The sequence below is a fragment of the Oculina patagonica genome, chromosome 9, assembly GCF_052425735.1.
Source record: "Oculina patagonica isolate OP01 chromosome 9, crgOcupat, whole genome shotgun sequence".
NCBI classification, from domain to species: domain Eukaryota; kingdom Metazoa; phylum Cnidaria; class Anthozoa; order Scleractinia; family Oculinidae; genus Oculina; species Oculina patagonica.
Window position 1 is genome coordinate 13,158,775 of NC_135766.1, and position 25,780 is coordinate 13,184,554.

The window sequence follows — 25,780 nt, forward strand, 5'->3', positions numbered from 1 at the left end:
AACAGTTTTAGTGCTCTAATATAGAAATGTTTAAAAAAAATTGGACTATTATTTTAAGGTTTTTTGCGAAACAAATGTAAATTTTGGCTGTAAAAAAATCTGGTAAATTCCGTAACATAGCCCCTTTAAGCATGTACTTTTATCATATTATTCAACAGTAGGATGCAAGTTTTATTTTCGTTACTTTGCAAATCTTTAACGATTACCGTTTGTAAAAAAAAAGGGAAATGTTACGTGCGTGACTCATTGCAAATCCTAAAAAACATTTCCTGTGAAATAAATCATGACCGGCCAATTGCAAGTGTAGTGAATTATAAACCTTGTAAAAATAAAAGGAATGACGATAATTTGATTGAAACACGTAATTATCTACACCACACAAAAAAATCCTGTTATAAATAAGTAAATAATTCTCGGCTAAAAATATTTATAAGAAAACTAATAAAAACTAATCTATAAGAGCTGAACTTGTGAGTTATTGTCGTACAAACAAAATTTTTCTGCTAAATCTTGACGATTTACTAAATCATGACACAAGGCGTCATGTAAGACGCGGAAAGTTGCACCTGCGCCTTTAGCTTGTTTCCATTTCAACAACATTTTGTAAGCCTTTTCAGAGTATTCCTCATTCTCTTTATGAATGGCATTTAGTGCTTCCTCGTCATTTTCCAATAACCGACGCCCAAGTTTCTTCCAATGGTCAGGAATTTTCTGCGCCAATCTTTCTAGATCAACTTTTTCAGGTGTGCCTTCTTTAATAACTGAAAGAAATAAAGAATGCATGTACTTCTTACCATTTGGTCCATGGCTTAAAGATTTAGTAGAATACATTTAAACCTTTAAAGGTATTACTCAAATATCGTGGTTCCGAAGTACAATTATCAGTAAACTATCAAGGGTTATTTTATTTTCATTCATTCCGAATTTGAAGAATTTCAGCATTTATAATAGGCAGCGTGACCGGCGTTTTTGTTCGTTTTTCGCTTGTTTGAGTTGAACGTGAAACAAATAGAAATAAACGATTTCATCAATCAATGGCCTGAAAAATATTAAAACACTACATGTATTGTAGCGTGTGGGAGGCGAATAACCCCCCAGACAATAGAGTACAAATAACAATCACACGGTGTTTTCCCAGTATCAAAAACATCGTGTATTGAAGTGTTATAAATGCAAGAACTTCAATAAAAAGTAGTTAATAGTGAGAAAACTTGCTGCTACTGATCCACATGTGAAAGGGCAAGGCTCTTGAGTTTGGATTGCTATTGTAAAAAATGTTACCTGCAGGGTGGTCAGGAGTGAGTGTAGAACGTTTGGGGCTAGAATATGATGGTGATTCTCCCCTTCGCTTGAGAGAAATACCTATAGAATAAAAATAGAAGATAGACGTTTAGACAAACGAAAATAGTGACCTACTAAAAGACAATTATCAACTGCCTGAGCTTACATACCGGTTGCTTGTTCCTTTTCTGTAACATCCAGATTGTCACGTCTTCTAAAAGAATGAAAAGGTAATGTGAACATGTCGTGTACAGGCTTTTTTGGTGGGCTTATTTTTGAGAGTACATTTTCCGCGTAAGAAAAAGAATTTAAAGATCTTTTGGAGTCAGAGGTTTTTTTTTTTTTTTTTTTTTTTGGGGGGGGGGGGGGATTTTTTTAAGTTTGCAGATATATGTATCTTAACATGCTGATTATTGTTCAATAATAAAAAATGGGGTCGCCGCACTCGTTTTGCGTTATTAGCATTTTAAGCAAACATTAAGGGTGTTGTTAACAGGTTATGCTGCCGCTATGATAACCTGTTGTGGCCACAACTTGTTAACCAATGTTTCGCAAAATTACCACAAGCAAAAATAATCTTTTTGTACCGAGTTTACAGCTAACCTTTTTCTCTTTCCTTACCTGACTTGGACTTCTGGCAAATGCACTCGGAAAAGTCCGTACTCCATGTTCCCAAGAGCAACGGCAAATAAAGGTTCGTCAAAACAAACAGCCAGATAAAATGGATGCGATTCAATGTCTACCAAGCTTATTAGCTCACCAGAGTTGACATTGTACAATCGTACGACTTCATCACTGCTGCAGCAGACAAAATGGTTTTCGTCACTTAAAAACTTACAGTCAAAGACATATTTTTGACCTGCCAGTAGCTTGTGGATTGCAGCGCCCGTTGATGCATTCAAAACATGCACACCAGCACCCTGATCAAGCGATCTCCATGTTACCACAAGATCCTTGTTTCGGGCAATCCGTGCTTGCGGTTGGATGCTGGACTGCCGGTGCAAAACAACGCTTCTTTTCCAAAAGTGTTGATCATTGTTCCATACTGCCACTTCAACAATATTCAAAAAATATCTAGACCGCACTTCTTCTTCGTGACATACTACGAACTGAAACTTGTCACTGCATGCAATAGAAGTGATGGTATGACCCTGCACTGAAGTAGTGAAAACGATCTCGGCACTTGCAACACTCAAGATATTTACTTTCCGACAACCGTTTTCAAGCCGGTCTCCTACGCATCCTATATGGTCATCAGATACCGGAAACAACATCTGCTTAGAATCCACCTCTGAGAAAGTTCGGACACATTTGGACAGTTCGAAATCCCACAGCTGAAGCTTGCTTTCCTTATGGTCACCTTCTAAGATTAGCACACCTTCTCTTACTGGTAACGGAGAAAACGGACAAAAAAACGTTTTGCTGTGCAAGATCTTTCCTTCATTAAAAACGCATGTTTTAACGGCTTTTAAAAAAAAAGAATCAATGTAACCTGTGTCAGGATCAGTGTATCAGTGTATTCGTAATCCTTACCAAAAACTTCCATTACATAGACATACTTTCCATTTAAAGACAGGGCAACACCAGCGGGTTTTTTATTCTCAGCAAATGGGTCTTCTTCTTCCCCTGGGTTTTCTTTTAATTTCCCAGGATGCATCAAAGATACTTCAGATAAAAAAGGACTACCAACTAACACTGATTCTTTGTTAATCATTGACAAGAACTTGCATGTGGCATAAGCATAACGATTATAACCGTGGACAGCCTTACTTCTTTTAACGATTTCAATTCCCAAGGCCACTGAGAAGTGTTTTTGTCATTTCCATCAGGATAAGAAGGTAGGGATCGTAACTTGGAAAGGTCGCTATAAATAAAATGTATTTTTCCGTGATGCCAGACGTCAACCTTTATGTAGCCGAAAACAATTCCATTGCTATTACAATTCATCAATCCACAGATCCACCATGGTGTAGCAATCTCACAAAGTGATTCACAATTCAAATTTTCCACTTTAAAAAAACCAGTATGTTGAGAGCAATCTGAAACAGCCACTATCTCTCCACTAGAGGAAAAGGCAAAGGATGACACATTCTTTTTCCTCCGGATACGAGCTATCTCTGCTCCATCTGACATGTTCCACATGACAGCATGCTTTGGATTATCGGGGCAATCAGTTAACATCTTAGTTTTGTCCCTAGAAAAGGCACAGACTGTGAAACGGCAGTTACTTGCGGGAATTAGAGGTATCAGATCTCCGGTAATGGTGAAGACTTCTTTAAGACTTCCCGGTAACACCGATTTTCCGTCAGGGTGAAAAACAACTGAGCGGTAAAATGATAGTGACGAATTCCCATCTGGATTTTCTTCATCATTACAGAAATTTGCTGTATCACGAAGAGCACAGGGTTTTTTCAGAGCCAGAGAACCATACGGCTTCACTGTCAATGCTTCACGGGACCACAGTCGATCACCGCTCTGGAGCGACCACAACTGGATGCTTCTGTCGATGCATTCACATACCATGTATTCCATTTGTGGTGACACATCAAAACAAGCCACCAAGCTATCACATTCAAAGCGCGCTTGAACTTTTCCCTCTTCACTATTATCCACCTCTCTCAAGACTTCTATGTATGGTATCTCTGGATACCTGTTTTGTAGAATCTGTGAAGCTTTTGACGCATATTCATGTCCTCCCTCGTTCAGGATCGCTTGGAAAAAGTGTTGCGGTTGACGACGTAGCACATGTTTATGCTTTCTCATCACAGACAGTGCGGTAGTTACACCACATTGGACAGTCGTAGGTAGGACTTCAAAGTATTCATGCTTTGTCAAAGTAAGAATGTCATTAGAACCAGCAGTATCACCTAGACACTGTTTTGCAAACATAAGCTCCAGGTCCGTGACATAGTTCTCCACAAGCTCCTTGCAACTTGTGAGGATTAACCTGGCCAGTCATCATCTCCAGCATGTGCCGCACACCATGGTTTAAGGCATATTTCTCAGTGTCACTGAACTGAGTGCCATGAATGCCATTTCGTTTCATAACATCAAATTCAGTTTCACAAAGTTGGGAAAGAACCTGACAGCCTTCCTTCTGGTCCACTATGAACTCATGCTGTCCATAGCATGATGCATCGGTCAACCAGTCCTTGACTGACTTGTGAAAGATGTGTAGGCGACCATCGCGAACTGGCAGGAGAGTTGAGATGCAGGAAATAGCCTTATTCACCTTTCGATGAGAAGATATTGCACGGAAGCTGAACATGTTAGAAATGAAACCAAGTGGCAAAGGCTCTTGAGCGGCCGTGACAGCGGAAAGAAAACTCAAAAACTTGTCTTCATCAAGCTCCAATTCCTGACGAAATTCCTTCTATAGGCGTTTGAAATAACACTGGTAAACGGAAGAAATTCCTAATGGAAGGCTGCTGTCCAAACATTTTTTAGTCAGGAGAGGAACATTCTTCTCAATAAAATCTACTAAAAAGTAAGCATATAAAATCACTCCCTCTGATCTTTCTACCAGTATATTTAAGAGCACATCTTGGTCTTCGTCTGGTATTACCTGACTTAGGCCCTTTTCGAAAAACAGCCTGATGTCACGTTTGTTGTCATCACCATTCGATTCCAGCTGCAAGGGTTGTAAGCTTTTAAGGCTGTTAGCAATGTTTACTTCTGGTCTTGTTGTCATCAGAAACCGAATCCACAGCGGAAGCTTGCAGAAGTGGTTTGCGATTACATCAAGCAGTTCATTGCGTCCTTTGTATTCGCTTTCATCTAAGGCATCTATCACCATTAGGATGTTTCTTCCAGGGTCAGACACTGTGCTCAAAGGTTCCTTGAAAAGCAATGCAAATAGTTCCTCGACTCCCATGTTGTTCATTTCATCTGTGCCCAAATTTCTCGACAGCTGTTCAAGAAGAGCTTCTTTGTACTCTGGCAGAGCACGACTTAGATGACTGGCCAAGGACTGAAGCATTAGCTGAGGATTCCTATACCGCACGTTGTTGTGTTGACAGAAATGACTCCCTGACAGTCTACCAGCCTCTTGCATTCGTTTGCATACAACAGCAGACACCACTGATTTCCCTATTCCTGCATCTCCAGTGATCACCATCACGCGGTTTTGCGAAGTTTTATCATCGAGCCAGTCGTCCACTTTTTTGAATATCCACTCCCGAGTTCCTTCCTGGAATCTTTGTGCATGATATTCAATGTCCCCTTTGAACTCAGACATAGCCAGGGTTTTAAGTAGGTCATCTGCCCTGTCCATCTCTCTTTTTCTCTTTAAGTTCTCGAACTCTTGTTTGACGTCTTGTAGACCAGCTTGAAGTGTTTCATGTACTTCTTCAACAGCTTGACGAGTTGTGGTTTGTGTCTGGGATACACATTCTAGTCTTGAAATGCTGTCCTGAAGTGTTTTGTGGTCTTCTAGCTGGATCTGAAGTACTTTCTCAACTTGTTGTTGTGTCTCGGTCTGACCCTGACGTATGTCTTTCAACTGTGACTTGATATCCTCGTCACTATCAGCCCAGTCACGTAACGTGTCAAGATAATCATCTTCTCCACACCGCTCCACCTTCAATCTATCAATTTCCCCCTGATTCAAACCAAGAGCAACAAGAACAACACTTATTTCCTGCCACAGAGCATTAAAAGTTGGTGTATCAACACCAGTGCTAGTCACATGACCATACAACTCATTGCGGAAAAACTTAATGCGAGCAAGGTTTGCTTCAAGAGAGGTGTCACTTGGGGGCGGCTTGGAGTGCCATCCTGAGGGAGGAGGGGTTAGTCCACAAATGTTGGTCAGAAGGAGGAACAGAAGAGTGATGTCAAACGTCTTGGAGTCTGGTGTGGCTCCACTAGATGGGAACAGTTTGTCCCACTGAGATTTATTGAGAATTCGCCTGACGATGGAGAACGAGAAGGGTTTTATATTGTGAGTTGAGATTAGTAGCAAGATCGATTTGCAGGAGCATGATACCTATCGAAAACATTCCTTAGAACCATTGTTCCACCATCAATAAGAAGTCTGCTGAGCTTGGCTCCATTTGTTTTCTCTACAGAGCTGGCCAGGGGTGAAGCTGCAGCAGCGGCCATTTTAAGTGTTGTAGACAGATGCTCACAGCAGTCGTACACCTTTGTACAAACTAAATTGATAAAGAAACATTAGATAAGTTATCAGGATTTCAACTGCAATTTGTCACCAATGCCATGATTTGAATGAATGATAACAACAAGTGCTCTTGATAGTGTTCTTAATGGAAATTTATAACCTCATTATGAAATATGATGTATTAAAACCTGGAATAACAAAAGTTTATATACCTTTTTTGGCTTTGTCAGATTGGAAGCCAATAGCTACACATGGGCATGTCAAGGGGAAACTAGGGGGGAGGGGGTGGAGCCACTCTTTTGCCAAAGTTACCTAACATGAAATAATAGGCCCTTTGTAGCTAGGTCATCATGTAACCTACTTAACATTTAAGAAATAGAAAACATGTTCCGTGTTTCTATCGAGTTATAGAAACACGAGTGGAAGTTTGGGAGAACGAGAAATGCTGTGGGAACACGAGTCGATAGACGAGTGTTTCCACAGCTTTTTCGAGTTCTCCCAAACTTTCACGAGTGTTTCTATAACTCGATAGAAACACGGAAAACATGTTTTCTATTTCTTTTAGAAAAAAGCACAAAGAAAATAACGCACATCAAAGTAATATTTAGCGCTTTATTTAACATCAAAACGTAGATTCTCTTCACCTCGCGGTTTTACGTCATGAACATAATCAACCAATCATAGAAAGGGAGTCGATGAACAGAAATAAATCAACTGTTCAACATTTGCTTGAAGGCTAAAATTCACCGTTTTGTGCCAAACAAAGAAAGAAAACAGGCCCCAAAGTTAACGTAATTATGAGAAATAACTAAGCCGATGGTTTAACTGAAGTCAAGCACTGGAAGGAGTCAGGAATTGTGGTTTTATTTCGCTTCATCGACCTAACCGAATGGTTTGACGACCGATGCTGCCGATCGAGCGACTCGAACCTTGGAGGTGAAAGTGCATTATTTTTCAGTGAAAAGAAGTTTGACTCGGCATTCTGGACGAATATCTTGTCCTTTTGAGGAGCTGTGAATAGTTCTGAAGTGCTGCAAAGCTCAGAATGGATGTGAAGTTGCGCCAATTCATATACTTCTTTGAAAGGTCAGCCGCTTCGATAATTTCTTTCACAGACTATTTTTGAATGTGTAGCGGGCTCTGTAAACATCTTACTCGCTTGTTTTCAAGTGTGCAAATATTTGTTTAGTCTTAACCTGGTTTTTGTCAGCTGTGACATTAAAATTTGGCACAATTCTTAGTTGTTATTTTTGCATTGCTTATTTCAGCGCCGTGAATATTGATTGCCGTGTCTACGACAACTGTCTGTGTCTCCATCGAGTTATAGAAACACAATTTTTAACCAATCAGCGCACGTATTTACTTTGTGCTATTTTCTAAAAAATTATAGGCTATAACCTAAAGAATGCAAGAAATGAAAAGAGAATGTTAAACATAGCAAAATGGCTAAGTTGGAGGCCCCTGGTATTAAAGAATGATATTTATGACGGTTTCAATTTTTGAAACATTATAAAGATTTGATGAGAAATGTTGCTGGAGGGCAAGATCTTGCTCTCAAGCAACATTTCCAATACAACTCTTTAAAATTTCGCTCAAATCAAACGTTACATCCTTTAACATTTTTTTGTGGTCTTTTCTAAGAAGGCTCGTTGTCACTGGTATACGGTGTGTAAGCAGCATAACAAATGATTGCAAGCAAGGTAAACTATATACAATTATGGTTTTTAAGAGTATGTAGTTTGCTTTCCATAGTTGATGAGTTTTGGATTGACAGGTAAACCCCTAAGGAATATGTGACGTTGTAAATTTCCATTTTTAGGTAATATTTAACACATGAAAATTGATTATTTGAAGTTAAACTATTAAGAGAATAAGTACTAGGAGCTTCTTAGGGCTCAAACATGTAATAACAATCTGTAACAGACTGATTGGCCAAATATAAGTCAAATAGACTAAATTTTTTTGCAAGTTGTCAGATTTTCAATTCTTAAGCGATGACATAGTGAACGCTTTATGTCAGAGCCCTTCGTCTGGTTCTGTCCCAATCAACCCACCAAATAGGACTGGGAACTAACTACAGTAAAAACAAAAATCAAGTTTAGCACAGCAAAAACCGCAATGAAGAACACAAAGCAAAATACTCCTGGGAAATTAAAAAGGTGCAAACATAATATAAGCAGTAACCAAGAAGTGTCCATATTTAGGGAGGTTAACTTTGTATGAGATCATTTTACTTGGGTCACAGAAAAAAAGGCTGACAGTGTCGCGAGAATCAACGAAGCTGAAATGTCTGGAATATATTATGGCAATTATCTTAAGAGAAAGCGATTAATCTCTCGTGAGAGTTTTCACCGTTTAGTCAACTAAAGTTCGAAGTTTTTGTGTGATTGGAAAGATTGCTGATTTGTTGGCAACGATCGGTTTGTCTTTTTTCACTCATAAGAAAAGAATGAATGTGTGTGCTAGCGAATTCAAGAGAGCTCTTCTTTTTTTTTTTTCAAAAGAGCTCAAGAGAGCTCTTCAATCGAAAGTTGACGCTTTGCAAGTCTTTAATTCTTTCTGTTACAAATGCAAAAGGTGAATTAAAGCAACTCAAAAATTGAAAAGCACTATTCTCGCTTTAAACATGAGCCGAAAATGAAGAAAGCGCAATCTTTCTGTCATCGAGATTTTCTTATCTTTAGATCATTATCTGACGGTGAATCTGCGCCGGTGTGTCAACAAAGGTCGCAATGGTAATGGGTTAATGTTAATAAAAAGTATACCGTGTGGACAAACAAAACTGTATGAGCGGGTGCTGTAAAGTATGTCTCAATGAACTTTCTGTTAATTTCAATGAGAACTCTGTTAATTTCCTGAACATATTGAAGACCCTTTGTAAAACATCCGCTTCTACATGCATTGCATGCCATTTATTTTTAATATATGCAAGTTCACAAAGTTGGTTTGAACACAGTCAGCTTAATATTTTGAACTGTCTCTTCCATATTTATAGTTCTTTTGAAAGAGTGATATCTTGTCATACTTAAGAATACCTGATCAACTTAAAGCCTCATTTCTTCACAGCGTGTATGTAAAGTCATTGCTCACCAGTAAATGATAAATTAGAAGAAGAAACGTAAATAAGCATTATATTGCCAGGGGCCTCAAACTTGGCCATTTTGCTATTTTCTTCGTGCTCTTTCCATTTCTGGCATTCTTCAAGGTGATTCCAGTGAATTGCATTGCACATTCTTGCTGCGCATAATTTTTTGTGTTATTTATTCATTCTGCTATTTATAGCCCTATTATTCAATAACATTTGCTTTTTCTTGGTAAATTTTGGCATTTCACTGTAACATTGTTGTGACACTAAAGGATAATAATTTCCCATATGCATTATTCTACAGCTGGCAAAAAAAATTCTGTATGCAATAAGCGCCTCTCAACCAAAGCTACATGCACGTTTTTAAAAAAATGCTTTTAAAACTAGTACTTATAAAGTACTTATAAAATACACAGAGGACCCAAATGCTGTATATTTAAGTAAGGTAAAAAAGGTAAAGTCTGTGTCCGAGCCATGAGGCTCATACAGCCGAAGCTTATCCCGGTTTCCGTAGCATTAAGCGACTAGGAGTATTGCTACTCCGCCCTGGATGGGATGCTAGTCCATCGCAGGGCTACCCCCCAGCAGTAAATTCGCTGGTACCCATTTGTACACCTGGGTGGAGAGAGGCACTGTGAGAGTAAAGTGTCTTGCCCAAGAACACAACGCAGCACCCCGACCAGGCCTCGAACCCGGGCCGTTCGACTCGGAGTCGAGCACGCTCCCTATAGTTAAACATAATCTTAAAATAAAAACGTTCTTATTTACCGTATTTTCTTGATTAGACGCCCCCGGTGTTTATTTCAAAGTTGGCCTGGTAGACCCGGCGTTTATTTGACTTCTGCAGATTATTCGAGCCCGATTTTTATCAAGCAATGGTTTTTATTTGTTATTTTTGACAAAAATGTATCAGGCTAATATATCTACAGCTTATTATACCTTAAATAAACACCTGAGGAGCCTATTTTCAACTTCGTCTTGGAGACCCGGCGTTTATTCGATACCCGGCGTTTAATCGAGAAAATACGGTACCTTTGTTAATGTTCTTATTTATTTATTTCTAATCAATTTTTTTTTTTAACTTTGCACAGTTGTTAAGTGCAACCAGTACATCAAAAAAATAAATAAATAAAAAAGGGGGGGTCATCATGCTTGTTTTTTGCACTTTAGAGCTATATAAATTAAAAATGTTTTTGTTTACCTGCGTTCCTGACCAGTGTCTTTTTTGGCCAGTTTGGGGGCGGTTTATATTGCGAGTTTCAAACGTTAATGGGTCTGTCGCAATGTCAATACGAGGTGCTTCAATAATTTTATTACGGCTCAAGTTTTCATTTAGTGTTGTTATTAACTACCGGTATTTACTCCCCTTGCGGGAGAGAAGAGAGACCGTTAAACGTAAACACAAAATTCCCTGTGAGGAGAGTTAATAAGTTAATGGTGTTTTAATAATAATTGCAACTTGAACCACGTCGTATTGACTTTGCGACAGACCCAATTACGTTTGAAACTCGCAACATAAACCACGCTTGCTCTGATTCAAATCACCCCCAAACCGGCCAAAAAAAGACGCTGTGAACGCAGGTAAACAAGAACATGTTTATTTTATATAGCTCTAAAGTGCAATACGAGCATGGTGACCCCCTCTTTTATATATCATTTTTTTATGTACTGTAATGTAACAACTGTGCAAAGTTTAAAAAAAAATTGATAACAATTTTTTTTCAATGGAATCACTTTAAGTTATAGCCCATGATAAACAATTTTTTCAGTAAAAATTTGGCCACGTGACCTCGTATTTACCTAATTAGGGCAAGTACGACAAGTACTGTTCCAAATCAGTAGTGGATCCATGAAAATGAAATTGTGCACTGTCTCTTACTGCTGTTAGCACCTGTAATGTATTACTTAGTCTTTTCCATTTACGAATCTGCTTTTACTTAACAGACTGCCGAATTTTCCGAAGCGGAAGTTACTACACACGGCCGTACACATGACAGCTTAATAATTAGAAAGCATCATGCAACGAGCAATCTTCATTTTAAAAACTAACCTTCCTTCCATCAAATAACTATAAACTCGCAGTTCCTTCATGATCAACCGATGCCATGTTTCTCCAAAATGCTGCATTTCATGATTTGGGCTCGCTTGGAAGGGAGTGAAGTTAAAAGCGAACTTCTTTGGTTTTGGTTTTGGTTTCGCTTTCGATCTCGGTCTCATGAGCGACATTTTACCTATCCCTACCCTAGTGGCTGACTAAAAAGCAGGTGGGGGGTACTCAGGCAAGTGTCTTGCTTTTCCACATTTTAAAATAATTTGTCCACATATTTTGAAATATTATAACATCAAAATCAATTAGATTAATTTTACTCTTCTATCCTTTATCGAACATCTTCAAAGCGTAGACTACTAATGACCGCGAAATCACATTTCTCACGGAATTTTCTCCCTCCCCACCCCATCCAAACTATCCGACTTTCCATTGGCCCAGTATCCCGCGCCAAACCTGTGGAACGCCTGGCAAAAATGGAGACTTTATTTTCCAAAACTTGCTGCCAGTGATGTCGATAACAGAGGAATTGCTGGTCCTGAAAAAACGCAACCAGTTGTTTTTGTAGGAGGAAAATGCTCTAAAAATCCTCTGGTAACTACAAGATTGCATATTTGTTTTTAAAAGTTTCAATGGTTTGTAATTAAAAGCTGGTTTCTTCCAGATTAGTCACGGGAAGGTTTGCGAAACGATGGCCGAAAAGTGACCGACGAGCTTCGACCGATGTGTAAGTTGATTAACAAAAACATTAGCTTAATACACGTGAAAGAGTTTCTGTAACAAATTAGCTTACACTAGTTGAGGACGATTATTAGATCAACCAAACTTTTTGTTGATGGTTCAATGGCCGAGTTTAATACTCACTGTAATTAATTTATATATATCAGAGCTGCATTGAGTCCTAGTTAAGTTTCTTGAAGTTTGCTACTAACTAACTGCAGGTCTTTCGGTTGGTCGAGTTTCTGCAAAGGCGAGTTTAGATTTTTTTTCAAAGAAGCAGACAAAATTTGGATCCTTGGGACATTTTTTTTCAAAGGTGCTTTCACCCATCCAAGATGCAAGGAAAGCATACATCCCATTCCATCATGTGAACAACTCTTAGATGACTTACCATTCCCATCATTTTCTAAAACAGTGATAAAGATATCAACTTGGGCGGCTTGGGAAATTTCTCCTGTCAAGTAAAGAAGACAACCTAATTACTTCAAATGCATTTACAAGTACATGTACATGCATGTACTTGTTACTCTGATTGCTTTCCAGTTAAACAGTTTACTTACCAAACAAACTGCTGGCTTGGACAACAAAAGATGAAAATTCTTTTTCTTCAAAATCCTGATTAACATATAATGACCCCTAATGACAGCCCTGATTGTACACAATGTTGTTGTTTTTTTGTTTTGTTTTTAAGGATACCTTTGTTCCATGATAAGCATGGTTTGGAACAGACCCTCAATTGTTAAGTCTAATGGTTTTCTTTTTTTGCATTTGTTGTACACCAGCCCCCTCTGCAGGGATTATTTGTGCTTCATTGGCCTTGGGAGAAGCTGGAATTGAAATGTATGACCTTGTATCTTCCTGTTCTTTGGTAAGGGAACTGCAGTCATGAGTTTGTGTGTTTTCATGTTAGTATTTAGTATTTTTAATGAACTTTAGATTTTAAGAATTTAGTATTTTATCCTATTGTAATTTTAAATATTTTTACTTGTAAGGGCATTGAGATTTTTAATGTAATGCACTAGAAATAAATTATTATTATTATTATTATTATAGTTACATGATTGACAATCTTGATCTAAAATCTTTTGCAAAAATATTGAAATACTATGAAACATCTATGTGTGACATTTATTTTGTCACTCCCCTCTCCCTTATACATTGTTGAACTTTGATGGTCGGAATGTTCACTGTTTTTTTTTAACAACACTGAAATAGGGAGGGGGGAGGGGGTTTATGAAGAATAATCTTTTATATTATTCTTGAATAAAGTGGGAAGAACTTTAACATAGCCTATTTTGTATGAGTGTCTGAACAATTATTTTGCAAACCAATGTACATTATTTTGACATTTTCTTCGACGGAAGAGAAACGACAGCCGGAAATACATCAGTCTGCGTAAACTTTGCAGGCTAATAACTCTCTTAACCAAGCAATTCCATTGCCATGTAATGAGTGACCCAGTTGAATTATCAATCATTTTCAATTATCAATTATTTTCATTAAATCTTTGCTTTACCTGTGGAGAGGTGGGGGGGGGGGAGGTAAGGGCACAGGGGTATGGGGGTATAGGGAGTGCAAGGGTGTTTGGGAGGCGGTAGAAGAGAGGGTAGAATGTGGGATTCCTAATGTGGGAACTGGAAAAATTGAGGAAAATTTTGCAACAATATTTTGAAGTTACCCTATGTAAATAATTAGAAATACAGTCAAAGCTCTTGTAAGCAGACACCCTCGGTACACGAAAAAGTGTCCGTGACTGGAGCTGGCCGCTTACAAGAATGGTTCTCGTAAGCAGCTACTAAAGGTGTAGGGGATAAATGGCCGCTTAAGGGAGCTAATGCCCAGCTAACAATAACCAGACAGACGTGGATGACAACAAAACAAGCACTGAAATATGGTACTCTAAATACTGCAGAATCATTGCAACCAACGGCGATGTGAAGTTGATTGATAAAAACAAGATGCAGAGGTTGTTAATAGGATTTTTTGGGGGGTGTCCGCTTACTGGAGCTTAAAAACAAAGAAAAAGTCTAAGTCCTAATCTCTGAAAACGTCTGCGGCTGCTTATGGGAATGTCCGCTTCCGAGAATGTAAAAATACAGAGTTTATGTATGGAAGTTAAAACAGGGTTTCAAACAAGGCGGCCATAAGTAGAGCTGTCCGCTTAGGAGAGTGTCCGTTAAGAGAGCTTCGACTGTAATACAAAGATGTGGGAACTGCTAAGGAAAGGGAAGGATCCTGGAAGTTAATGGTACAGGAAGTTGGAGGTTCTGACCCCCCCCCCCCCAACCCGTTCTCCCCCCTCCCCCATGCCATCCACACTTGGCTGAACTGCATGAAGAGAAAAAATAACATTATGAACTTAGTAAATAAATGCCATAATTAAGTATGTAATGTACATTTTATCAACATTAAATAATTCTTATTTTCCAGAGCTCATCATCAGGAGTCGATGGCAAAGTGACAGTTGCATCCCTTCCCACAATGAATGTTGTGTCTGGTTCGTTGCAAGATGGTGAACTGACCCATGAACAGTCAATCAAGGTACTAAACTCAGTTTAATCAATCATGAAATACATATTGGCTCAATAAACAGATCAGGTGTTCCATAGTTGATAGAGACAGTAACAGTCTGACAGCTTCCTTTTACGCTACCGGTGATTGCGTGATGCAGAACTTACCTTACCGAGTATGTTGTGTTCGACAATTCAGATTAATTGACACCTTCATCTTCAACCTTGGGACAGGTCAGGGACAAATTGCTGGTTGAAACTGTTTCTAGCATTAAGACTGATGCCACTGATGGAGTATGAAAATAATACTAGCAAGGCTGCTCCATACTGTGGAAACTGTAGTTTGGTGTAGATTGCACACTTTTCACTTGAGCATGGAAAGTAATTTACATTTGATCACTTTGGTTTTGCATCACTATGCTTAGTGATTGGTTTAAACACCTCATGCAACTTTTTCACGCAATCAAAAATAAAACCAAAACCAATCATGGCTCGTCGACACACCTATTTTCCCACATTCTGTATTAACAATATACCGTAAAATCCCGGTTATAAGCCCCTGGGCTTATACAAGTTCATAAGGGGTTTTGGATGGGCTTAGAAAGGGGGGGGTTATAAGGGGGGCTTGTAAGTGGAATAAAGGAAACGTTTCAAAACAAGCCACGACAGTGCTGATAAAAAGGCGTTTTTAAGTTTCGATTAAGTTGAATAGTCATAATAAAGCAGCATTTCGCGGCCTTTGTAATACTGTCATCCAGCAGATCTAGGTGGGGGCTTATAAATCTGGGGGGGGGGGGGTTATAACCGGCATTTTATGGTATGTACTTTGAGTTTTCAGTTTTGATTGTACTATAAGTTCTATAACTTCTGTTTGGATTGTCTGTGTCTTTTGTGAGGCCTTCCAAGGGGGCCAGTTTCTGATATTGATTTGTTCCTTGTTTCCAACCCACCTGTTGCCTATTTGGTGAGAGAAACGTTGTCGCTGTCGCCAATAGACACCCTTTCAGTGCTTGTTTCTGTTGGCTGTTGGTGCTCTGGAACATTATTGCCACTACATTCTTAGCTATTTTGGAGCAATGTTGCCTGTTGCCTTGGAAGCCCTCTTTTGTTATTGGGTAATTTTAAAAGTGATTAACATTGGTTTTGGCTTTTTCAACACTCAATTAACATGTCACCCCCTCTAATATACTGGGTTCCCAGTAAATAATCACAAGATTTATAAACATTTTCGCTGCTGTTGTCAAGATACTGTTAAGTTCCAAAGTAATTATCCCCTTGTTTTATTACGTGTGGGTAGAATGAGAAATGCTTTGGTGACACAAATCATAGTTTTCTAAGTTTTTACAATCTGTTATTTTTTACTCTTTTTGCAGGCTGTAAAAAGTTGCATGGAAGGTTGTGCACAAGCCTATCCAGTTCTTTAAGATGCTCTTGTTCACACTTTAAAACGAACTGTCAAATCCAAACAAAGAAGCTTTTTTTTAAACAGTGTAACAGACTATTATTGAAGGATATCGTAATGTGAACAGATACAGCAGCTCACTGCTGTGTTATGGAGTGCGGCCCTATCACACATGGGACGTGCCCTGCTCAGACAGGCCCAGGGCTTATCACTTTAAAGTGAACTGTTGACCTTTGCCATCAAGAGCTGTGCTCTCAGGGCCGCGAACTCACAAGGAAAATTAATGTTGTATTGCCTAGTGATTAACTTGAGATCTAATTTCTTCTCACGATATTATGCACTGGCCAGGAGGCAGGTTGATGAGAATAAAGAAATTCATCAACTAGGCATGTATGTGTCTTAATGTAGCATTGGATTCTTATAACTAACATTAAAAGAAACTTGTGCCAATCATTAGGGAGAATTAAAATGTAATCAACAGGGTAAACCATGTCATAGTCATCCTTAGAGACTTCGATCCTTTTAATGTTGATTAGCACCAAGAATTGTGATCTTTGCTGAATTTAATTTGAAAGTCCATGCTTCACAGATTGGAATCTAAAAATGGACAATTGAAAATGGGTGGAAATGATCGTCTCTGTGGCAGCATCACTCTCGGCGCATGTTAAAAAAGGAAACAACAACAACAAAATCAATCTTGGCTAGAGGTTTGACCAAAAAGATTGTGGCTTCCAGGGCCAGCTGGCAAACACAGATTGAAACAGCAGCCAGTCAAGAAGCGCATGCCGGCCTTTACACTCAAGCTGAATTTTAAACAAACGGAGTAAATCTTCATATGACACTTTTGTTTCTCATTTTCCATTAATAACACATTTTATTAACTCTAATAATAGTAAAATCATCTACAAATAAGCAGTAAAAAAACAATTTTTATTTTAACATGACTGCAGCTATATAAAAAACCTTGACAAGTAGCTGTTATCACCACGCAAGTCAAGAATTTTCTCTTAAAAATCCAAACAATGAAGCTAATTTAAAAACAGCCTAACCGACTATTATTGAAGGACATCCTAATGTTAGCAGATACAGCTACATCTGAGTGCCTTTTGAATATAATGCTTATTATTCAACTATTCTTCGGCATTTTAAATTGTTTACAAATTTAAATTACAAAAAGAAGTTAAAGAATTTGAAAAACTGTCTACTGAAAGAATGTGGCCATCCATGTGATGTCAATGTCATTTTTAGCAACAGGTTAATTGGCAGTATTTCGTCGATGTATCCAGGCACCGCTATGAGGACAAAGGAACATGTCGGCCTGCTTCTCCCCCAACCCCTGGTATAAGATCCATGTATTACCTTAGGGGAAGGAGGTTAAATAGTGCTCAGTCCAATGTGTATTACGCCGCCCCTGGAATATATTGAACACCCAGGGTCAAGATTCTGGGTTATTCACAAAAAAATTCTGGGTTATTCACTTGTAAAAAGAAATCTGCTAATATCTTAAGATCTCACCAGCAAAACAAAGTTTTTCGTTCTTAGCGATCTTCTTTGTATGCAGGCTTGTAATTGGGTGTTCAAAACTATGTTACACTAACTTATATGATCTTAAATAAAAAGAAACACTATTTCATTATACAAAGTTCCTTGACAACGTTCCATCAAATATGTACAGCAACATGTTGTGCATGTTTCAGAGTGTTTAGTATTTAATTGGTGTCAAAGCCGACCATCCGTTCCTGGACTCACCACACTGCTCAACAATTTGGTCACGAAAGTTCATCCAGTATCAAGAACAGTGTCACTGATTCTCCCGAAAGACAAAGATGAGCACTTGAGTCAGGAGCAAAAGAACGGTAATCGACCGTCAGAGTTCTCCAGTTACCGTCTCATCGAAGGCTTTGTGTCCATTTTTTCACTTCTTTTTGATAATTGAACCTGAACAAAAAAGACGCAGTGACAAGTAAAACTAAACGCCCGTGTGGGAGTTTGTGGGTGTAGGAATAGAAAGAAATGCACGGCAGTGTGACCGCCAAAACACTTTGGAAGACTGCTACTTTCCTTTAGACGCAGATTTCAGACTATCCCAGATGAAAAAGATCAGACCTCTTAAAAGAAAAGCATCAGTTTTACGTTTTCACATCAGTCTTTCGACACCCGTTTTGTCAGTTTTGTTCTCAATTCTCAGTTTTGTTCTCAATTCTCAGCGGCACTTACGACAAAAATTATTTCGCTGCACTGCTTAAAAAAGAAACTCACTCAAGTAACAAGCGGAACGTCAGACCCGAACACGTGTGTTTTTGAACGTGGACCATCAAAGTAATTGCGATCAATTTTTAGACGCTCAGCTACTTGGGTTCTGCTCACAGCAAGATTTCAGTCAAATACTTAAAAGATCGTTTTCGTGACATAAAAGTTTTTCTTCCAGCAAAATATGTCATAAAATGTAGCTTAAGGTAGAACTAACATGAAAAAAGAAAACACACCCAAAATCATACATAGAATAAAGCTAGATATTAAATAACTCCTCTTGGGTTTTTACGATATCAAATTTCAATGCCTGATATAGATGCTGCACAAGGGTAGTCTGTAAGGTTCCTTTTCATTTGGAATCTGTAGAATCTGCAGTAAACTGTCAAGCAATAACCATATATTAGGTAGAAAGCGCAAGGGAATCATCGACAACAGTTTTCATGAACTCATTTCTAACCTTTCTTTTCTTCAGCGTCTTTGACTCTAGGCAACTCCACATGAATGAATTTCAATCTGGCGCGTGATAAACCAATGGCGACAAGAGACTTCCCCAGACAGGCTCCGACACAGTATGGTCGGTCTTCAATGTCCAACACACTGAGCAGTTCGCCAGACCTGACGCTAACCAATCGAAGGAAGTTGTCCCTACTGCAGCAAACCAGGGTCTCGCAATTAGCAACAAACTTACAATCAGTAATTCCATTGTGCTCTTGGAGCAACGTGTTGCAGGTTTCTCCGGTTTTGGCGTCAAGAATGTGAATACCATAGCCTGAATCGAAGGTATTCCACGTAACAACAAAGTCTTCTTCAGGGGAGAAGATAAAACCTGGTGTGAAAAAAAGATCTTCTCCATACCGCTTGGTGCTTCTTTGCCATACTCGTTTGAGTACGTTATTGTTTCTTAAACTAACTGTTAACTCTTGTTCGCCAAAATAGTTTTCTATTTCCTCTATGTAAAAGACTAGCAGCTGGTTCTGGCTATTGCATGAAATAACCATTATCTCATAAATGTTTTCATGGCGAACCATTGTCTTAACAGTTGAAATGCACTCTCCACTGGAAACATTTATTATATCCACAGCAAGCATTCGATAAACTTCAAAACGTGTCGAAAGTTGTAAACAATTTAAGAATGCGACAAAAGTATTGTACATGTAATCGAAGGAAAAGTCTGATGAATCGTAAAACGCGCGTCATTTGAAAAGTCAACAAATTCTGAAGAATCACCTAGTTCCGTTGAATCATTTCCTATTAGTTCGATGGAATCAGCTTCCTCTGATGATTGACCAAAATCCAGTAAATCAGATCTTAGCTCATCAGGGGTTAATGTACGACAAGGCGACTGACAAGCTATCAGCTCATCTGATAAACGAATGATTTTTTCAGTCCCTGACTGTCTGGTAATTGGTCGGATACAGTCGGTCAGCTCGAAATCCCACAGCTCTGGATCTTGATGTTTCAAACAGATTACAACACCATGCTTCATGGGGACAAGAGACAATGATGGGCAAATGAAAGTCTTTTCCACCAAGATTTCGTGAGTTGACATTTGGATTACAGTAACTAGTACCTCATTAGCACTACACATGTATTCATATTCATGTGAACTAACAGAATAAATGGCATCTCCTTCAAAAGAAACTAAAACTTCCTTGACCACTTGCCTGGAAAAATCTGAAGGTACTTCATTTAGGAGGTCAGCGTTAACTGTGGCGACGTACTTGAAAGATGGGCTTCCAACTAATGCTATTTCCTCATTTAACTTCTTGTAAAAGCCTGTCTCTAAGGATGGAAAAACACTGCGCACATTGTTCAAACAGCTAGAGGGCAAACCCTCAACAAAATCGTTTTTGCTCGCCAATGTCGTTGGTTCAACTGGCCACAAGATGAATTCTCCTTCTGTCAGATTACACGTTTTGAACTGGCAAAGGAGAAATGATGGTTTGATATCAGTTTGAGATGTCCAACCTTCCTGCGGTTCCGAAGAATAATGGAAATTACCGCAAAGAAGGGCCTCATTGTCTGGGGTGAAGTGCATCAATCCACACGCCGCATTATTACAATCTAATAAATACTGTCCATGCCTCCTGTCCACATGAAAAAGGTAGATAGAACGACTTACGTCACAAAAAGCGATTTGTAAGCCATCCTGAGAAATTGCAAAAGATGTAATGACATCATCCCACGCTATGATCTTTAGCTCTTCGCCATTTTCCATACTCCACAAAACTAGTCTCTTGGGATCATCAAAACAATCTGTTAAAATTGTTCTTTTGTCACTAGGAAAAGAACAATGCGAGAAAGTGCAGTTACTATCTGGTAAAAGGACATTACAGTCTCCTTTGAGAGTGTAAACACTTCTGAGGTTTCCTGGTAGGACATATTTTCCACTTGGATGAAAAACGACAGAGCGATAATAAGTAAAAACGTCATTATCTATCACACGATGGGCACCTCGATCAAAACCGTGATTACGATTCACGCCTACGTAAGTTCTTTTCATCAGTGAAGGTCGAATCCATTCTTTGTTACCAGTATCAAGAGACCACATATGGATTGTTCCATCACTGCACTCACACACCATGTAGTCCATTTCAGGTGAAACATCGAAACATGCCACCGTATCCGAACAGTAGAATCGGGCTTGAACTGCTCCCTTCCATTCTTCGTCGTTTAGGTATTTCATGTATGGTACACTGGGAAGCCTGTTTTCCAAAATCATTACTGCTTTAGAAGATAGCTCAGGAGATCCTTCATTGATCACACTTTGGAACCAAAGATGCGGATGGTTTCTTAACAGGTAAGAGTTTTTTCTTAGCAACTTTAACAACGATATTAAAAGAGAATAACTATGTTCGCTGAGTAAAGCTGCCTTGCAAGTGCGAAGCTTTTGAACACTGAAAATATCCTCCGTGGGAGCCGTACTCTTCACGCGAAGTTTGGCATAAATAAGTTCTAAGTCGGTCACATACATATTTACCACCTCCTCTACGTTGAAGGAATTTGACCTTTCATCCAATTCGTCTATCTCAATCATGTGCTGGACACCATGTTGCAAGGCGTACCTCTCAATGTCACTGAACTGTGTATCGTGTACACCTTTTCGCTTAATATTGTCTAGTTCATTACAACAAAGGCTGAAAAGAATCTCATGGCCTTCTTTCTCGTCGACGGTGAAATCATGCTGACCATAGCAAGATATATTAGTCAACCAGTCCTTCACTGACTTGTGAAAGAAGTGAAGACAATCATCGCGAACTGGTAACAGTGAAGAGATGCAGGCGATTGCTTTATTTATTCTTCGCTGAACAGAAAAGGGACTTCCGCTAAGATTCAACAGTCTGGAAACAAACGCTACTGGCAATGGTTCTCTGGAAGCAGTTAAAGCACACAAGAAACTCAACATTTGGTCTTCCTCGATCTTCAGCTCTTTACAGAGTTCGTTCTCTAACCGTTTAAAATGAGAGAGATATACAGATGAAATACCTAAAGGCAAGCTACTTTCCAGCTGCTCTTCGGTAAGAAGCGAAACATTATTTTTGATGAAATCTATCAAGAAGTAAGCGTAAAGAATAACGCCTTCAGATTTTTTAACTAATTTCTGCAAGAGAACTTCTTTATGCTCTTCTTCTAATTTATGGATCAGCTGCATTTCAAAGAACAGTTCAATGTCTCTTAAGTTCTCTTCCTGGTTTTCTTCAAGCTTTATAGGCTGCAAATGTTTCAGGCTGTCTGCGATGTTTATTTCTAATCGGGTTGTCACAAAAAATCGAATCCATTGTGGGAGCTTACAAAACTGATTGGCAATAACATCCAATAGCTCATTGCGCCCTTGATACTCACTTTCGTCCAGACCATCTATCACCATGAGGATATTCCTTCCAGGCTCAGGTATAGTGCTGAGTGGTTCCTTGAAAAGCAATGCAAACAGTTCTTCCACGCCCATGTTGTTAAGTTCTACCGGCCCCAGATTTCGTGATAGCTGTTCTACAAGAGCATTCTTGTATTCTGGTAGAGCATGACTCAGGTGACAGGCCAAGGACTGAAGCATCAACTGGGGTTTCCTGTAACGTACATTATTATCTTGACAAAAGTGACTTCCTGACAGTCTACCAGCGTTTTGCATTCTTTTGCAAATGACGGCAGAGATTACAGATTTTCCCATCCCTGCAGCTCCGCTAATGACCATCACCCGGTTTGGGGAACTTCTGTCATCTAGCCAATCGTCAACTCTTTTGAAGATCCATTCGCGGGTTCCTTCCTGGAATCTTTTTGCATGATATTCAATGTCTCCTTTGAACTCGGACATGGCTAGGTTTCTAAGTAGTTCCTCTGCTCTGTCCATATCTCTTTTTCTCTGCAAGTTCCTGACCTCCTGTTTGACTTCTTGTAGACCAGCTTGAAGTGTTTCATGTACTACTTCGACAGCTTGACGAGTTGTGGTTTGGGACTGGGATACACCTTTTAGTCTTGAAATGCTGTCCTGAAGTATTTTGTGATCTTCTAGCTGGATGTGAAGTACTTTTTCAACTTGTTGCTGTGTCTCGGTCTGACCCTGACGTATGTCTTTTAGCTGTGACTTGATATCCTCGTCACTACCAGCCCAGCCACGTAACGCGTCAAGATAATCGTCTTCTCCACACCGCTCAGCCTTCAATCTATCAACTTCCGCATGATGCAAACCAAGAGCAACAAGAACAACACTTATTTCCTGCCACAGAGAATTAAAAGTTGGTGTATCAACACCAGTGGTTGACACATGACCATACAACTCATTGCGGAAAAACTTAATGCGAGCAAGGTTTGCCTCAAGAGAGGTGTCACTTGGGGGCGGCTTAGAGTGCCATCCTGATGGAGGAGGGGTTAGTCCACAAATGTTGGTCAAAAGGAGGAACAGAAGAGTGATGTCAAAAGTTTTGGAGTCTGGTGTGGCTCCAGTAGGAGGGAACAGTTTGTCCCACTGAGATTTATGAAGGATTCGCCTACGAAAGAGACCGAGTAGGGTTTTATATTGTACATTGAGATCTGCAGCCAGGTTTGCAGGAGGGTGGTAATTATCAAAAGCATTCTTCAAAACTGTTGTTCCACCATCAATAAGAAGTCTGCTGAGCTTGGCTCCGTTTGTCTTCTCTTTCGAACTGGCCAAAGGCGACGCTGCAGCTGCTGCCATTGAAGGTGGGTTTTAGCCAGCTTTTATAGTGTCCTGCAACATAAATTGTAAGGCAACACAGTGTAAGTTGATAAACTAGTCATACTCAAAATTTTAAAGAAATAAGTTTAACCTTTTCAGCTTGTTAATTTGGTTAACCAAAACCTTTGACATCAACTTCTAAATTCTCCCTACAGGAATTTACAGTTCCGTGGATTGCTTTGTATATTCTCATGCCAAAATATCAGAAGAAATTAGATTTTGATAACTGTCGCGCCTGTAGTCTTTTATGTTAACGTTGTCCTCCAATACAACATACCTTGCGAGCCAAGCAATCGCGAAATTTAGTCGTATGTTGGTAAACTAGTATTGAGCTTCGTAAACTTAGATAGTGAACAAATTCAATCTGAGTAATTCAATTTGTTCAATTGTGACTCAATTCAACTGAGCCATGAAGACGGATCGTTTACGCATAAATTACTTTTTCAATAATATGCCACAAACTGACAATTTAACTCCGCTTCGCTCTCTGTCTTACTGGCTAATAAGTTCCTTCTAACGTTACACGTATCTTCAGGACAGCAGCTTTGTTCATTGGGATAAGGGTGGACTGAAAGCCACATATTGTGAGACCATGCAATAATTGCATAGCTGATTATGTGGCTCTAGTACAATGTTTTGCTGCTTTTTTTAATATTGGGAAACAACATTCGGTGTATTTCAATATACAGTAGATTTACCATTTCTATTTTGTTTACTCTATCCTTGACAACGTATTCAGTTAATTTGATAACGTAAAACGTAGACATAACCTTAACAGTATATGAATTCGCATGTGTTGCGCATGAGATATTTTCAGTGACGCGGATATGCTAACAAATTTATTTTGTCGAGATCACCATTTCTAACTGATTGTTACATATCCCTCGTAAAAACTTCGCCCAATAAGAGACCAAATTAATCGACTGCAGGTCTGACTGCTTTGAACATGTTAGTTAACCAGGTTTAAAGCGGAAGTAAGCAAAAAGGCATTATTCGACAAAATGAAGCTGCCATTACACAAAACGACTGCAATGTCGATGTTACCTTGTTACTCCTACCATTCTTCTACAGTGTCCCATGTTCCCTTCCCCGCTTTTGTTGTGTTTGTCACATAGTCGATGTCTCAGGCAATTTCGTGCTTGTTGTATCTGACGGCTTTTGGTAACAATGTGGCAAGCTACTTAGAACTTGTCTAGCTCGGTAAGGTAAATTGAAGGAGTGATTGACAGATTGATTCGCACCAATGCGTGTTTATCAGATATTGACAAAATAAATTGAAAATAGATGCGACAAGCACAGCATGACGCTTGTCTGTTCAGCTGTGAAACAATTTGGAAACCATGGAAGGAAATTGTTTTTAAACTCGGAGGACTTCATGCTCTTCGACCTGTTGTGCTTGCAGAAACGTAAAATTTTGTCATTATTTCTTGATACCAGGAATTTGCGTGGTTCACACCAGCGACATAATTACATAACGGTAAGGTCACGCAAATGTAGCAAACACTTCAAGTTGTTGTTTTATATCGCCATGTGAGCAACACAACATAACGACATACAGTAGTTGGAACATAATGACACAAGCATAACGACAACTGATCTTTTTTAAGTCGTTAAAGCCAGTGTGAAACAGGCGTCAGACAACCTGAGCTTAAGATTGGCCTTAAAAACAAGTCCCGTATAAATGTAATAGAGCGCGTGAATCGTATTGCAAGGACATAAAATCGCTCTAACGACGTAAAAAGGTTTGTGTGCTGAAAAGAAATGCACCTCACGTTGATGTTAAATGTAACCAGTCTGAACAACACAACGACATTGTAGGAACATAATAACATATGGAAAGAACTGATCTTTTCTTTATGTCGTTACGTCGCTAGTGTAAAACAGGCGTCAGACAACCTGAGGTTTAGATTGGTCTTGAAAGCAAGTCCCGTATAAACTAAGTAGAGCGTCTTAATCGTGTTGCAATGTTGCGAATCGTGTTGCGAAACAAATAGTTCTTCTGTTTCAGTGGCATGCCTGTAAACAAGCCACCTCGAATGAGATATTAAGCTAAGTGCATGACCACTTTAAACACCATTTACATTTGTTTACATAAAATCACTCTAACGACGTATAAAAGGTTCGTGTGCTGACGCGACGCGACAGGGAAGACTTATTAAATTTGTTTGAGAC

General features: G+C 39.1%; 4 protein-coding genes and 1 pseudogene across 7 annotated transcripts in view; 2 read left to right on the top strand and 3 right to left on the bottom strand.

Moving 5' to 3' along the window:
* Positions 1-17,361, top strand: part of LOC144666266 (exosome complex component MTR3-like) — a 45,581-nt gene extending 28,220 nt beyond the window's left edge. Inside the window, exons 10-11 of one of the 2 annotated variants that reach the window (XM_078527678.1) lie at positions 14,683-14,793; positions 16,136-17,361. In XM_078527678.1, the coding sequence (XP_078383804.1) occupies positions 14,683-14,793; positions 16,136-16,186 (162 nt within the window). In that variant the 3' untranslated portion in view covers positions 16,187-17,361. Of the gene's footprint in view, positions 1-14,682; positions 15,253-16,135 lie in introns of those variants that run through there. The other variant, XM_078527680.1, reaches the window with a different exon arrangement.
* LOC144666599 (uncharacterized) lies at positions 385-2,938 on the bottom strand. The gene is made up of 5 exons (XM_078528003.1): positions 2,815-2,938; positions 1,903-2,746; positions 1,452-1,495; positions 1,282-1,362; positions 385-761 (listed from the first exon to the last, which is right to left on the bottom strand). The coding sequence occupies exons 1-5, from the start codon at positions 2,936-2,938 to the stop codon at positions 454-456; spliced, it is 1,401 nt and encodes a 466-aa protein (XP_078384129.1). The 3' UTR covers positions 385-453.
* On the bottom strand, positions 2,853-11,677 carry LOC144666225 (uncharacterized; annotated as a pseudogene). Its single transcript, XR_013573144.1, has 2 exons — positions 11,536-11,677; positions 2,853-6,434 (listed from the first exon to the last, which is right to left on the bottom strand). The product of XR_013573144.1 is annotated as an uncharacterized LOC144666225 (transcript).
* The window catches only part of LOC144666265 (exosome complex component MTR3-like), a 93,600-nt gene continuing 79,871 nt past the window's right edge, over positions 12,052-25,780 (top strand). Inside the window, exon 1 of one of the 2 annotated variants that reach the window (XM_078527674.1) lies at positions 12,052-12,126. The gene's annotated coding sequence lies outside the window, so the exon portion shown is untranslated. The other variant, XM_078527675.1, reaches the window with a different exon arrangement.
* LOC144666217 (uncharacterized) lies at positions 19,410-23,621 on the bottom strand. The gene has a single exon (XM_078527613.1). It carries the CDS (start codon positions 23,585-23,587, stop codon positions 19,544-19,546), a length of 4,044 nt encoding a protein of 1,347 aa, XP_078383739.1. The 5' UTR covers positions 23,588-23,621; the 3' UTR covers positions 19,410-19,543.

What these genes read in the sequence shown, in the direction of transcription:
- LOC144666599 (XM_078528003.1), bottom strand. Translation starts at nt 2,938, where the DNA reads ATGCATCCTGGGAAATTAAAAGAAAACCCAGGGGAAGAAGAAGACCCA. An exon ending in CTATGTAATGGAAGTTTTTG is followed by an intron (nt 2,747 to 2,814) that starts GTAAGGATTACG and finishes TTTTTTTAAAAG; the next exon opens with CCGTTAAAACATGCGTTTTT. An exon ending in CACTCCTGACCACCCTGCAG is followed by an intron (nt 762 to 1,281) that starts GTAACATTTTTT and finishes TATTTCTTTCAG; the next exon opens with TTATTAAAGAAGGCACACCT.
- LOC144666217 (XM_078527613.1), bottom strand. Translation starts at nt 23,587, where the DNA reads ATGGCAGCAGCTGCAGCGTCGCCTTTGGCCAGTTCGAAAGAGAAGACA.